General features: G+C 35.2%; 1 protein-coding gene across 12 annotated transcripts in view; it reads right to left on the bottom strand.

The window, feature by feature from the left end:
* ADAM22 (ADAM metallopeptidase domain 22) overlaps nt 1-16,256 on the bottom strand; it is a 229,916-nt gene that overhangs the window by 54,233 nt on the left and 159,427 nt on the right. For all 12 annotated transcript variants that reach the window (XM_047097037.1, XM_047097041.1, XM_047097040.1 and 9 more), the window contains exons 8-14: nt 13,005-13,075; nt 8,989-9,063; nt 7,303-7,374; nt 6,325-6,491; nt 4,551-4,635; nt 3,442-3,532; nt 1,965-2,016 (exon numbers count right to left, since the gene is read on the bottom strand). In XM_047097037.1, the coding sequence (XP_046952993.1) occupies nt 1,965-2,016; nt 3,442-3,532; nt 4,551-4,635; nt 6,325-6,491; nt 7,303-7,374; nt 8,989-9,063; nt 13,005-13,075 (613 nt within the window). The remainder of the gene's footprint in view (nt 1-1,964; nt 2,017-3,441; nt 3,533-4,550; nt 4,636-6,324; nt 6,492-7,302; nt 7,375-8,988; nt 9,064-13,004; nt 13,076-16,256) is intronic.

Below are 16,256 nucleotides of genomic sequence, written 5' to 3'. Positions count from 1 at the left end.
TCAATGCAAAGAGCTATATATATATTTCTGAATGTCGCCATTTGATCTTGCTACACATTATGCTTAGTCTAAGTAGATTGTCTATTAAATTTTGTTTCTAGTAATTAAGCAGAATAATCAAATATAACATACTAAATAGCTTTTAAAAGATAAGGACCTCTAGCTTTCAATTTAGTAATTGTTGGAAAATTACAGCTATGGGTAAGGATTTTTATCATTTACTTTTATTACTAAACAGAAAATCCAAAGGTATTTTGAAAAATATTTTAATACATGTTTGCATACACATTCCCTCAATCATTTGTTTTCCTTGTCATACATTTCTTGAGAGTTCAAAATTCAAACACCAATGAATATTTATTGAAAATCAAGTGTGTCAAGAGATGATGGTGTGAAGTCAAACAAAAATATCTACGTAATCTTCAAAAAGTCACAACTAATTGGTGAGTATAAGGATATATGGAATTAAATTACAACACAGGAGTTGAAATTACAATAAATCTAAAATGACTAGAAGCGTGGTTAGAGAAAAATGAGAATTCCAGATGAAGACAATATACTAAAGGAACCAAAAGAAGCTGGAAATTACATTAATGGTGAGCAAATTTTTAAGAAGCTTAAAATCAATGGAGGATTATCGTTAGAAAATTTTAAAAAAAGGCTGGAAACCCCTGTATAATTACGGCAATAAACAAACCGACAACCATGAACAGCAGTGGAAAATGAGGTTACAAGTGATGATGAAGAAAGATTATGCATATCTAAGTACTGGAGGAAGAAATCCAAATCTTATTCTTCAGACAACAGAGACTCACAAAAGTTCTAAGCAGGAAAATGATTCACACACATGAAGAGGAAAGTAGAGAAATTTGTGCTGTATATTTTCTGTGAACTAGGGCTATATATTATCAGCATAGATAAATCTTACAAACATAAAGATCAAAAAAAGCAAGTCACAGAAGACTACATATAATATGACTCCTTTCATATAAACTAAAAATTGCAAAGCAGTGCTATGTATTACTTCAACACACACACATATACACTGTGAAAGGTGCTTGTGAATGATACGAATCAAATTCAAGACAACAGTTACTTTGGTTGGGGCTGGGGACCAATAAGAGAGAACACAAGGAGTATTTAACTATGTAGGTGGTGTTTTGTTTGTTTGTTTGTTTAGGCTGGGTGATGGTATACAAGTGTTTACTCTTCTATGCTTTATACCTTTTCAGTAATGATGGAAATGGAGTTCAGAAGGGGAGAAAGGAAGGCTGAAAGTTGCCTGAGTATCTGGAATACTATTAAAATAATAAGAGCTAAGAGCTCAAGACGGTAAGAGTTTAAAGGAGTAGTGATGAGCTTGACATGAAAAGAATGGTTGTACAACTTATTTAGGAAAAATAAATAGAAGACTGGCATCTGATAGTGTGTGAAGGGTTTAGAAATGGAAACCTTTCTCAGGACAGCAAAGTGTACACATCTCTTCCCTACTCCTTGCTCGGTGACATACTATTGGTAGCCTGAAATCAGCAATTGTAGGAGTATTTACACCACAAAAATCTGAGAAAGCTACAAATACAGGCTCTTGTTTTTTATTTTGAGTATCAGCTTACTAGCACATTACTGTTTACAACCCATTTAATTAGAATTGAAGAGACAAAAGAAAATTCGTAGGTAAGCCACGAAGAACACACCTGTTCCTCACTTACATTTCTAGCCTAGATTGAAGCCTACAAACGTCTTTGGACTACTATCTTAACTGACGTCAATTGTTTTCATAAATAAGAAACTATTTTGTGAAAATACTTTATAATACAGAGCCATTGAGAAAATCTACTTCCGATTTTCTTTTTAAAGTCTTTGGTGAGGTTGCGCGCACTGAGTTATTTAGTATCATATTCCTAAGAAGACAACAGCACAGCAGGAAAGGGAAAGCGAGTTATTTTCCAAGAGAGGTGGCTCACCCAGTGTCTCCCATTATGCATCCAGACCACGTGTCCTCACATTTACACTCACCTAAGAGAAAATGAATACACATGCCTTGTTATAAAGTGAAAAAAGGTGCGTTAGAGTAGCCTGTTTTTAAACAGTATATTTTCACTTTATTCCTTAAATACCTTTTAAAAAGTAATACCTGTTTTCTAATTTTCCTTATATTGGAAGTTTTCTATGCAAGTATAACAACAAAAATCTACTCTGATCATATCAAGATTATATAATTTTTATAACAATAAAATCTTGATATTTGCTTCAAAATGGCTTAACAATTCTAGGGGCCCCTGGGTGGCTCATTTGGTTAAGGGTCTAACTTTGACTCAGGTCATGATCTTACAGCTCGTGAGTTCAAGTCCCACTTTGGCTCTGTGCCGACAGCTCAGAGCCTGGAGCCTGCTTCAGATTCTGTGTCTCCCTCTCTCTCTGCCCCTCCCCTGGCTGCTCTCTCTATCTCAAAAAGTAAGTCTTTTTTAAAAAAATTTTAAGAAAATGGTTTAACAATCCCATACCAATGAAACAGCATCACTGTAGGATTCTGGTTTCACAGTTCCTTATGGGAATTCCTACACTTTCTTGTCCAGTTTTAAAACCTCTGCACCAAAGCTGCTGGCAGAAGGTAGTATAGCATACTAGTTAAGCAGAAAGGCTTAAAACACCTGGGTTCAAAACCTGGGCTTGCCTCTTAATTTATGTGTCATCTTGAAGACATTACCCTTTTGACATCCAGTCATGTTATTCTGTAAAATGGGGCTGATAATTGGTATGGTGCAGGATTATCTTGAGGATTAAACTAGTATCTAGATGTAGATAATAGTGGCATTCGGTTATGTCTTATAAAGGGTACTTCATAAATGGTAATAGTTATTATTAACAGAAACAGTCTCATTTATATTTATTATTAATACAATAAATAAGGTTCTAATCAATTCACTCCAAATACATACTATTTGACCATTCCTGATAAATTAACTTTAGCTACTTGAAAAAACATATTCTTCCCTGATAGTAATCCTAGCGTATTTTACTAGATCCATATTTTACGAAGCCCTTTACGAGGTCTGATCCTGGCAGACAAGTTCTACGTCTGTGGCCATACTAAGAGATGTTTTAAATAAACCATAATAGAAGTATGCCTTAAACCTATATGCCTAAGATTCTCTACTAGACCATTTGAAATTAGCAAACTGAGCTCAATTTTTAGGTGAAATTCAACAATAAATTTATCATCACACATCTTTAAACATTTATTACACATGGAAAAATTTTCACCTGCAATATAAATATTACCTTGTATTACTTTTGACAAAAATGTTGTATGCCCTGGCTGTTTATCTTATACTGTTACCCAAACTCTTTTGATCAAACAACTGAATTCAAAATCTCATTCTCTAAAATATTTATAGATAGTCTATTTTAAATACAACTAAACCACAAGGGTGAACTTACCACTTGCTAACTTTCTTTTGTCTGAGATAATACCAATATTATGAGCTAATGACTGGGCAAGTGTAACTGCCATTAAATCAGTTTTCCCAAACTGAAAAACAAAAACAAAATACATGTAAATACAAATTATTTTTTATTTAAGATGGGCCAGAGAAAGATGTCATAATATAATTGGAAATATGTAAGTTCTAAGCATCTTATTTAGCAGAGGTTAAACCAGTAGCTAAAGCTGAACTATGGAGCATTTGGGAAAAAGCTGTAAGAAATAAATCCACATTTGATAAAGTCTTATAGGGAAGCCTAGAAGCCAGAGAATCACCAACTTTTGGGTTTTGAAACTTAAGTCTAATTGTGAGTCCAAATTTTACCAGTGACATTTCTGAAAAACTTAATACTTGTATATACTTAAATCAGTCTTTTAGGTAATAATAAAAATAAAGGTGTAAATTATTTGGAACTTGTTTATCTTTGTGTATCCATCCATTTCACTCCTGAAATTTCCCCAAATTAAACAGAGTGTGACTTCAGAAAACAAATGGTATGGGTAAAAGGAAGTGGTAATGATCTGTGGGCAAAAGAAACTTGAGAAGACCAATAAAAGATATTTTTTTCATTATGTCGATTTAATATTTTTCTTGTAGATCACTTCCATCAGACTTAGTGCCCTAAGGGTATATCCAAAAGACAGTTTTCTTTGGAAAACTTAATCTATTTTTTTCTCTAAAAATTTACCAAATATTGAAGAAGGAAGAAAATTTCCAACTGGGTTGTTAAGTAGGAAGCCAATGCTTCAGAGAATTACTCAATTCTCCAGAAAATCAGCCAATGTAATAAACAGGGTTTTATTTTCAATAAAGGTAAAAGTAAAACATTTTCTCTATATAATCTGTAAATAGCTAAATTTGCAGATTATTCTAAGGAGAACATGAACAGAATTATCAAATATGATCTTCCATTATTTTCCTATTCTTTGTCCTCTGATCATTTTGGTTGTTAATAAAACAACCTAACATCTAGAGAATGTGGAATATGAGAAATGATCTCTTAAATATTAGGAAAACATTTTCAGCCATCATACCACTTTGTATTGTACAGATGTTCACACCTACTTCATTCACGCCTCCTCCTTTCAGCAACGAGCAAATCCCACCAATATAAGCTGCCCCGCTCCGGCTACTCTCAAATTGACTTCCCCTTTTAGAAAAGGAAATGGAAAATGCTTACTCTTCGCAGTTCAAATATCATTGCACCTCTCATTATTAATTTACCACACTTATTTTCTCAACGAAAAACATTCCTATACTACATATTCCTGAGTAAGTGAGGAATGTGAATACGGTTTACACACACAGCCAAAGAAAAACATCTGAGGGATGTTTCCCCACAGGAGCAATAATATCTTAAATAGGACCATACCTATTTTAAAAACTTACTAATATGAGGTATTCTGAGGATACAAAAATCACTTCTGTATTTCTGGACAAAATGCATAACTTGAATCTCTTAATGAGAAAACATCAGACATTCCCACAAGGAGGAACATTCTATAAAATAACTGACCTACACTCTTCAAAATGTTAAGCCCATAATACACAAAGAAAGGCTGAGGAGATCTCCCAAATTAAAGGAGACTAAAAAGACAGGACAATTAGATGCAATGCATGACCCCGGGTTGGGTCTGAATGGGGGGGAGGGAATTAGCTATCAAAGACATTATTCAGATAACTGGAGAAGTCTGAACATAGACTATGGGTTACTTAAAAGTCTTGTGTCCCCATTAAATTTTCTAGTTTTAGTAATTTACTCTGGTGATATAAGAGAATGTCTTTATTTTTAGGGAATATATATGTATTTAGTAGTGAAGGCCCAGTATGTGAGTATCTCCAACTTCCTCTTAAATGGTTCCAGGAAAAAAAATTGAATAGATAGAAAAATAAATGAAGGGGCGCCTGGGTGGCTCAGTTGGTTAAGCGTCCGACGTCGGCTCAGGTCATGATCTCACAGTCTGTGAGTTCGAGCCCCGCGTCGGGCTCTGTACTGACTGCTCAGAGCCTGGAGCCTGTTTCAGATTCTGTGTCTCCCTCTCTCTCTGACCCTCCCCGGTTCATGCTCTGTCTCTTTCTGTCTCAAAAATAAATAAACGTTAAAAAAAATTTTTTAAAAAGAAAAATAAATGAAAGCGAAAAAAAGAAGGAAGGGAGGGAAAAAGGCATAGAAGGACAGAAGGAATAAAATCATACACAAATGGGGCCAAATGTAAATAATTGATGAATCTGGGTAAAGAACATAAGATATTTCCTTTTAGTATCCTTGTAACTTTTCTGTAAATTTGAAATTGTATAAAACTTAAAAGTTATCTCAAAATACACTCTTTGACTTCCATTTAAACTTCCTTCAATAGTTCTTTAGATAACAGGTTTTTTTATATGCTATAATATATAATTTGCTATTATATCACATATGCATTTTACCCCCAAAAAACTGAAATAGTGAGAAGAAATTAAAAATAAACTCCAGAAATACTAACGTCTCCCCTTGTAACCAAAACAAAGGTAACATTAACATTTAAAAGAAAGAAACTTAAAAGAATATAATTAATCTGTTAAGAATATTCTTTATATTACCAGTACTTTTACTCAATACTCTGATTAAAATATCTTAAAAATTAAATATAAATATATATTCAGTAATAAAATAATTCAAAATTAAACTTCTTACACTTTCATGACAATTTCAAACAACCTATACTTTAAAACTTCTTCCAAATGTATCTGCCATGTCAAATTCTAACTGCACTATACAGCAGAAAGGATATATCTCAGTCACAAGTAATAGAACATTCAACATGGAACCAAAAAAAGTAATAAATCATAAGTTACGTACGAAAAAAGGTGAACTGCATCACTTTTCTCTTTGATAAAATCCCTCCTGTATTTCATAAACTCACGTAGGGTGATCAATGGATTTTCAGATATGGCAAACTTGTTGTCAGCTGCCCAGGTTTCCATGGCAACCAATACTATCCTTGTCTTCAGTTGGTCTTTATAGATCTAGTATATTAACAAAATGAACACACCAGCTATATACATGCAGTAAAATCAAATGATTTATGAACAGGACTATAAATCTTTTATTAAAACCCTTGCATTTTAGTTAAATGTAAAAAACTCTAGTGTCTTTGAGGGAGATAATTATTTTTCTAATTCCTATGCATTTTCCTTGAGTAACAGAGAATCAAATTGTTTACCAACTAATTTCCAAAGAACAGAACACTACTTAGAAACAAAAGATCACTTTTTAACAAATATTTGCACCCTTATTCAAGGCTCCCCCTGAGTCTATTTTCTGCCACCCTGGAAAAAGAATTTATGCATTCTTGGATTTTCCAAGCAAAGAAAGGAACAACAAAAACACCCCAAGGATATAATTTCTATGCAACCTAACTGGCCCCAATTAAACTCACACTGCCTTGTCAAGAAATGATTCAGAAAGTGAACACAGTAGGATTACTTAGTGCATTATTCCCAGAGACCTAGGCACTCTCTTGAAAATAGCATAACTGCTGTACTGTTTCTCTGTATCTTTGTTAAGGGCTAGGGCTCAACTTTTTATTTTTCAATGTGAAAAACATAAGAAGAATTTCAAGCGTAAATCCATGGGTAACTCTGACCACCGCCTTTTATCCTCTTCCCAGCCAGGGATCAAAATCAAGGAAGTCCACAGCAAGGTTACTAGGGACATAGAGGACACCTTGCCTGAAGGGCAATTCAGAGCACTGAAAATATATGAACCATATTATCCATTCTATTAGCAATCAGAAGAAATTCCTCTATGGCAATACTAAGTAGAGTTGATACTTACCAAATCCGCCATGTTCACCACCGATTTTGCATATGTATTGGTATGTACAACTGAAAGCCGATGTTTTTTAAACTGAAAACAAAACAAACAAACAAGTAAAGGGTTTCCAAGGTCATCAGCAAGTAATCACCTCAGCAGACAAAAACATAAAGTAACTGAAATATCTCTACAGCTTTTTGTAAAAAAAAAAAATGTAAGAATTGAGAATTAGTTCTTTGTATGTTGTATAGTCTAGGAAAGGCTCTTAAAGTTTGAGGCCTCAGTTGATTCAACTGTGAGATAAAATAAAAAAATACCTATTCCATTCATTTCACAAGTTTATTTTTATCACAGAATTGTTACTCAAAATGATAAAACATGAAAGTTGTCTATGAACTGCAAGACATGCAAATATAAGTAGGGTGGACAGCCAGAAAAATGTACATGAATACTGCTGTACGTATAAAAACTTACAAGTTCTACAAGACTTAATCAGTAAGAAGAAGAAAGTCCTAACGGGTCACAAAGAGGTAACTTAAAGGCTAGATGTGGATGCCATAAACCTTTTGTTTGGCCTCAGTAGTGTTTTAGAAACCAAGAATTAGGTAAACCTGATTTCTGGCTTCCCTTAAAATTAGCATTCTCCCCATGGTGATAACTAGCAAGGCTAAAAGGCAGTTACTTCCATTAGACAGGCCATGTAACTGCTTTTGCCGTAGGCCTCAACCTCCTCCCCCATTGTTTTACTCCTGGCTTATTTCACTTGTGTTACCTGCCTATAGACATCTGAATCTGTGCTGTCCTAAAACATCCAAATATATGTTTTTATAACTTATTCTGATCTTGTAAAAACCTCAGGAAACAGTAACATTCACTGATTTCAAAGAGGTAGAAAGATAAAACTTAGTTCTAGCCTGAACAAAGAAGCACCCAATCTGGATACTATTATCATTATTACTATTATTATCATTATTAGCAACAATACATGATCAATATGTTTGTTTACTTAATCATATACAAACAAATGAGACACTTTCCTTCAAATAAATCAAAGTAAATTAAAATGCACTTGTACTTGAAATTAAGTAAAAATCAGCTATGTTCATCACTGAACATGTTTAGTTTAAAACAGTGGTTACATAGAACAATTAGCATTATAATTCACTGCTGTGCTGTAAATGTAAGCTAGTGACTCCAACAAGTCCATGAGTTGAATATACACACACTCTGGGTCAAAATTAATGACTCAGCAAGAAGGAGGTTTTGCCAGGTTCCTATCCTAAAATCTTCACTGCTTGCCTATATAAGCATTTCCACATAGTTTGCTACAGAGCAAGCCAGAAATTGAAAAGCTGCTTTTCTTTTATTAGGATAAAGCTGTACATTTCAAACTAAAGTGTCACATTACTGGTGCCTCACTAATTTTTTTTCAATATAAAAATATTAATTAAGCAAATCCAAAGAGCTGACTAATTGTAAGTCAAATAAATATTTTTGGAACTCACAAAATACTGCTAGTTACATCCACCTAAGAATGTTTCTAATTTACAGGTTGTTACTGGCTAACAAATACTTCAGCCACTTAAATGTCTTCTCCAAGTTACAATTTTCTGGGTTTCTTGTTTCTTCTAAACATATTTTTGCACCAACCGGCTTTACCCACAGGGACAGACAAGTTCAAACAACAAACATTTCAGCAAATCCTACCATGAGATGATCGTTGACAATCATCAGTTCAATATATTTGGTCTCCTCCTCTACATTACGAGGATGTCGACGAAGCTGCAATATAGTAAAGGAAATAGCACCTAAATAAGCCCTCTGAACTTAGCTGTAACTAAAAAATATGTTACACGTTATGTCACACATTTTACTGTACCTTTTTTTCCAAACTCTCCTTATTTCCCCCACTCCTAGCCTCTGACAACCACTTTTCTACTCTTTTTTGTGAGTTTGACCTTTTTTTTTTTTGATTCCACATAGAAGTGGTACCATACAATATCTTTCTTTGAATTATTTCATTTAGCATAATGTCCTCCACGTTCATCCATGTTGTCACAAATGACAGGATTTTCTTCTTTTTTAAGGCTGAATGATACTCCACTGTATATATTTACCACATTTTATTTTTTTTATTTTTTTTAACGTTTATTTGTTATTGAGAGACAGAGAGACACAGAGCATGAGCAGGGGAGGGGCCAAGAGACGGAGAGACACAGAATCTGAAGCAGGCTACAGGCTCTGAGCTGTTAGCACAGAGCCCCACACGGGGCTCAAACTCACAGACTGCGAGATCATGACCTGAGCCAAAGTCCAACGCTCAACAAACTGGGCCACCCAAACACCCCCCACGTTTTCTTGATCCATTCATTTGTTGATGGACACTTACACTGATAAGACTGTATTGTTTAATTGAAATATATACACACACATACACATATTTTATATATATATCAAATCATCCCATTGTACAGTTGTACATCCCATTGTACACACACAATCAGTGTGCATGTGTGTATACACATTATATATATATATCAAATCATCCCATTGTACACTTCAAGTATCTCATAATTTTATTTGTGAATTATGCTTCAATAAGGCTGAAAAAATGTTTTTAATTTTAAAAAACAAAAATGTATGAGAGAAATAAAATTTCCACTTTCATTCCTTCAGAATTCTTTTTTTCATTTTCATCAATTTTAACCTAGTTTTTGAATAGGTAATACATTTATATGGTTTAAAGAATTATCAAAAGGTTCAGGGTCAAAATCTTCCTCTCACTTCTGTTCCCTATCCACCTAGTTGTTAACCCTTCCCCCACAATTGGTATAGCACAGTTATTTGTTTCTTCCAGAAATATTTATGCATATAAAATCAAATATAACATTTATTTTACTTGGTACTTCCACTTATTTCACTAGCTTTTGCATGAGGGTATTTTCACTTACCAGTGTATCTTGGAGATTATAACATATGAAGGGCATGCTTTCTGTTTAATTTAAGCTCCTGCGGATCTCTGAGAGGATACAGGGAGTATCTGATGGACACTTTTATTCTACAATCTCCAAATCTGGGACTGAGAATGTCCCTCCTTCTTCTGGTACATTTTAAGGGATCTCCCAAATGATATAAGAGCTTTTGTTAGGATAGTTTTGAGAGCTTCCAGGAAGTCTTGGATTATCTAGTACAGCTCTATTATATGTCTGTTTAACAATGAATTTTCTCCACCTTCAAAATCATGATTAGTGGATGCCACCAGTAGGAGACACGAAGGCAGCCATATGCCTTTGTTCCCTGCAGTCAGTCTATAACACAGTCTTTAACAAGATCTATAAAATTAAGTCTTAATTTTTTTTAATGTTTATTTTTGAGAGAGAGAGACAGAGCACAAGAGGGGAGGGGCCAAGAGAGAGGGACACACAGAATCTGAAGCAGGCTCCAGACTCTGAGCTGTCAGCACACAGCCCGACACAGGGCTCGAACTAATAGACTGCGAGATCATGACCTGAGCCAAAGTTGGATGCCCAACCGACTGAGCCACCCAGGTGCCCCAATTTTTTCCATTATGCTATCTTTGGTATCCATTTTTTCAGTAAATCTTTTTATTCACTTGTCCAATGGCTATTTTTGTGATGAGAGTATATAACCAAAACTAATCAATGCATGAATATTTGCTTTCAGAGCTGCATTTAAAATAAACTAAAAAAATTGCTGCCATGTGGATTTTGTTCCAGTGTTAATTGCATTCCCAAATTTTAACACTTATTTTAAAATTCAAATCCCTTATTACACCAAGTTGATAGAATTCTCAGTTTGGAAACCAAGTAGTAGTATAAACTGCATCCAATGACCTGAGGCTTTTTAAAAGTGGATGTTTTAGGATGACAGTATCTGCTTTGTAATTGTGAAAGAGACCTGAGTCTTACCAGTTATCACAGCAGACTGTCTAACAAGACTCAACATTTTCTCAATGTCAGAGACTTGCCATATTGGCCACACAGCATTCTAGCACCTCACCTCTGTGGGTTCACAGTTGTCTCAGAAAAAGAAATCTAGTGTCTGTCTGCCTTCAAATGACTGGATGTCACAGATGTTTATGAAGAACTTCAAGGAATGTGTCAAAAGAAAACTATCCTGTTCTCTGATCTCATAAGTCATGAAAATAAATATTATTTCAAATTAAATCCTGTTGGCATCTTTATTTAACTGGGCCTCAATATGTATGTATATTCACAAAATATATAAAGCTGATGTAGCAATTCACAGAACACAAGGGCTTCTGAGAGGCAGTATATAAAGTATATATGGTTATAAAAATACCAGACTTCCTAGGTCAGAATCTGAACTCCACCACTGGATAACTCACTATAACCCTGGGCAAGTTTCTTAAGCTTCTCATGCTTCAATGCCCTTATCAGTAAAATGGGGATAATAATAATACACTCCTTATAAGATTGTTAGGAGAATCAAATGTATTAATATAATTTAAATTCTTAGAATAGGACCAGGCACAAGTAACCTGTGCCTCAATAAAAATAAGCAATTTTATTCACATTAGATATGTGTCTGTAAACTCATATTATGTCATACTTATAAACATATTTAAACAGAAGATGATTGGTTTCTTCAACTGTGTGATCTTACTAGAGATCTATTTCCATCATCCTATGTTTTTTATGCCAAACACCCATACATAATGTATGATATTTTAATTCTAATAACCAGAGTTCTGTTCTTTCTTTTCCTCTCCTTTTCTGAGTATACTAGACATATAATGTTACATTAGTTTCAGTATACAACACAGTGATTCAACTTCTAAGTTATGCTGTGCTCATCACAAGTGTAGCTGCCATCTGCGACCAGACAGGTTATTGCAATATCAGTGACTATATTCTCTGTGCTGCCCTTTACCCCTGTGACTTGCTCATTCCATAATTGGAAGCCTGTGTCTCTCACTCTCCTTCTCCCATTTTGCCCATGACTCCACCCACTTCCCTCTAGCAACGACCAGTTTGTTTTCTATATTTACTGGTTTGATTCTGCTTTTTGTTTGTTTATTCATTTATTTTTTAGATTCCACAAAGTAAGTGAAATCGTACGGTATTGTGATGAGCAGAGTTCTTATTATGCCTAAAGCATTCGCCAGTTCTATGATTCTGGTCATTTTCACATTCGAAGACATCATTTTTTTTCCTGTGAAAGGGGATTGATAGCACCTACTTCATATGGTGCAAAGCATTATACAAATTGTCATTATTTTTTCCAAGTCCAAGATGCACTGAACATTCATAAAGTTGACATCCTGAGTTTATATCCCAGACTCCAACATAGTTTAAGTGTGGCAACAGCATTTTGTGGCCTTAAAACCTGATGGATTCTCTTTTAAGGGGGTATCTTTACAAGTAGACCTCATGATGTGGTACAACCCAGGCCAAGGAAAGAGGCCTATGTTATAAAGAACCCGAGATGCCACAGCAGGGGCCATAATCCATCTGTAAGATGAATAACCATATTATCACCACTATCTTGAGTCCTTTTTGAGTCTATGAAACAATATGGCCCCATCTCCACTGCTCCTACAGATCCGTCACCTTTACTGTTAACCATGACAAATGCCTGAACTAATACTTAGCCATCTTACAGAGACTTAATGTAGATTTAGATGACTGGTAGTTGCCAAGTGTTTTTGAAACATCATGGAATATCCTGTGAATACATACCTGCCGTTTACTTCTTTTTGGTGCTGGCTTCAAAATAAATTTTGGTGGAGTGATGTGTACTTGCTGAAATTCTAAAAGGAAATAAAAATAAATTAATGTAACTTGTATTTGCCAGTTTTCTTTCATACAGAGGAATCAAAGTTTTACTATCCCTTCCTAGAATAAACTGTATAATTATACTTTATTAACTATTAGTAACAGTTACTATAACTGTTGATAATTAATGTAAGTTATAATTGGAAAATTAGATAATTATAATTATGTGGTCATTATAAATTTTATAATATATAATGTTACACTTAAAGATAATATAGAACATTAATCATAATAATTGTGTTCATATTAATACTAAATACATATATCATGAATGAATATAATTAAAGCAATCTTGGGCACTATTCCTATTTTAATTTATCTCAAAATTTTTCTCATATTTCTGCAATAAATACTATCACATCCTTTATCAAGAATCTTCTAAATACCCAACTTGACTTCCCACTACTGACCTTCATTAAAGAATGACACAGCAAACGCTGATGAAGATGTGAACAATCAGGACTCTCATATAGTGCTGATGAGTGTAAAATGGTATAAGCACTTAAGAGAAAGGCTCAGCAATTTCTCACACAACAATAGTTCTCAAAGTGAAATCCATGAACTAATGGCATCAGCATATTCCCAGCATACCTGGGAACTTGCTGGAAATGCAAAGTCTCATAACCCACCCAAGACGTACTTGAATCAAAAACTGTAGCAACTGGTGCAGCCACTATGGAAGACAGTATGAGGTTCCTCAAAAATTAAAAATAGAACAATGCTAGGACCCTGCAATCCCACTTCTGGGCATACAGCCAAAGGAATTAAAATCAGCATCTCAAAGAGATACGTGCACCACCATGTTCACTGCAGCATTATTCACCATAGCCAAGACATAGAAACAACCTAAATGTTAAAGGAAATGTGGTATACACATGCAATGAAGTATTACTCGGCCTAAAAACAAAAGAAGAAAGAAAAGAAAAGAAAAGAAAAGAAAAGAAAAGAAAAGAAAAGAAAAGAAAAGAAAAGAAAAGAAAGAAAGAAAGAAAGAAAGAGGGAGGGAGGGAGGGAGGGAGGGAGGGAGGGAGGGAGGGAGGAAGGAAGGAAGGAAGGAAGGAAGAAAGGAAGAAAGGAACCTTTCTATTTGTGACAACATGGATGAACCTGGAGGGCATTATGTTGAGTGAAACTAGCCAGACACAGAAGGACATATAAGAGTCCAACTCCTAGGGGCGCCTGGGTGGCTCAGTCGGTTGAGCATCCGGCTTCGGCTCAGGTCATGATCTCGCGGTCCGTGAGTTCGAGCCCCGCGTCAGGCTCTGTGCTGACCGCTCAGAGCCTGGAGCCTGTTTCAGATTCTGTCTCTTCCTCTCTCTCTGACCCTCCCCCGTTCATGCTCTGTCTGTCTCTGTCTCAAAAATAAATAAACGTTAAAAAAAAATTTTTAAAAATTAAAAAAAAAAAGAGTCCAACTCCTAGAAGCAAAGTGGAATGGCAGCTGCTAGAGGTTAGGAAAAGGGGGAAACAGGGGAGCATTCCTCAAAGGGCACAAAGTTACAGTTGTACAAATGAGAAGGTCCTAAAGATCTACTGTACAGCACAGTGCCCAGAGTTAACAATACTATATTCAGTATACTTAAAATTTTGCTAACAGTGTAGATCTTGTGTTGTATTCTTACCACCACTACTACTACTAACAACAATAATAATAACAACAACAACAATAAAGAGGGTGAAAACAAACTGCTGGAGCTAATCGGTATGTTTACAACATAGATTACAGTGATGACTTCATGGGTGTACATTTATCTCCAAACTCATCAAACTGTACACATTAATTATGTACAGCTTTCCTTTAATGCCAATCATATCTCAAGTAAGTGACTTGGTAAAACCCTCTAGATATGCGGCCAGGAGTCTGTGTTTAACAAGCTCCCATGAGGTACTCTGACGCACTCCGAAGTTTGAGAGGAATACACCATTGTATGGTTAAACATACAACTATGCTGTGACTCGGTAATTCCACCGCCAGGTAATTAATTACAGAAGAAATGTAAACATGTATCCACCAAAGAGATTTTTATAAGAATATTTATAGTTACTTTATTCAGACTAGCCAAAAAGTGGAAACAACCCAAATGTCCATCAACAGAATGGATAAAACTCTGTGTTATCTTCAAAGAACAGAATGTACTCAGTAATTTAAAAAGATAAAGACAAACTGTTGCTATCTCTGACATTAATCTCATAGGCATATGCTAAGCAAAAGAAACTGGACACAAGACACAATGCATGAAGATCTAAATCAGGATAAACTAATCTACAGCAAAAAAAAAAAGTCACAAAAGGGACTGCAGAAGTGGCAGCCACTGACTGGGATGCGGTACAAAGGAAGGTACTGGGATAACAGAAATGTGCCAAATCTCACCAAGGGAGTACATATGTACCAAAACTCATTTAAAGGTATTCGAGATTTACATACTTCATTGCACTTATTGTTATTTAAAAAAAAAATTTTTTTTTAATGTTTATTTTATTTTTGACAGAGAGAGACAGAGCATGAGCAGGGGAGGGGCAGAGAGAGAGGGGGACACAGAATCTGAAGCAGGCTCCAGGCTCTGAGCTGTCAGCACAGAGCCCGATGCGGGGCTCGAACTCACAGACCGCAAGATCATGACCTGAGCCAAAGTCGAACACTCAACCGACTGAGTCACCCAGGCACCCCTCACTGTACTAATTTTTAAAACAGACTGTGCTAAGGGGTCCATAGGAAGTAAATAAACCTTTCCCAAATGTTTTCTTAGGGACACTAGTCCTGAGAGATGGGTCATGTAAAACAAAAGGGTCCACAGTGAAACAAGTCTGGAGGACACCTGACCACATTCTGTCTCAGAGACATGCATCATGCACAGCAAGACAAAGGTACTGATAAGTCATGACCCAGGAAAACTTCATTAAATCTAAAGTAAAAAAGCTTCCACATGAGCTTATTTCACAAAAATTGCAGTTTTGACATTTTTCTTTCTTTCTTTCTTTTTTTTCTAATTTGTCATAATAAATCCAAGTATCTAGAAAGACTCTTAAAACTGACAGTGCCAACTTCTGACGGGAAAAGAAAACCAGAAACTAAGGGAGACAGACCTGACTTGGGGAAGAAATGTTCAAAATTATTGTTAATGACAGCAAAAGTGCCAAGTCATCTTTAAAAAGTTT

Source organism: Lynx rufus, unplaced genomic scaffold (genome assembly GCF_022079265.1).
Source record: "Lynx rufus isolate CCGP_SWC_20201006 ecotype Redwood Valley unplaced genomic scaffold, mLynRuf1.p SCAF_4, whole genome shotgun sequence".
NCBI lineage: Eukaryota > Metazoa > Chordata > Mammalia > Carnivora > Felidae > Lynx > Lynx rufus.
The sequence above is the reverse complement of the archived record's forward strand: the minus strand, read 5'-3'. Positions and strand labels throughout refer to the sequence as shown.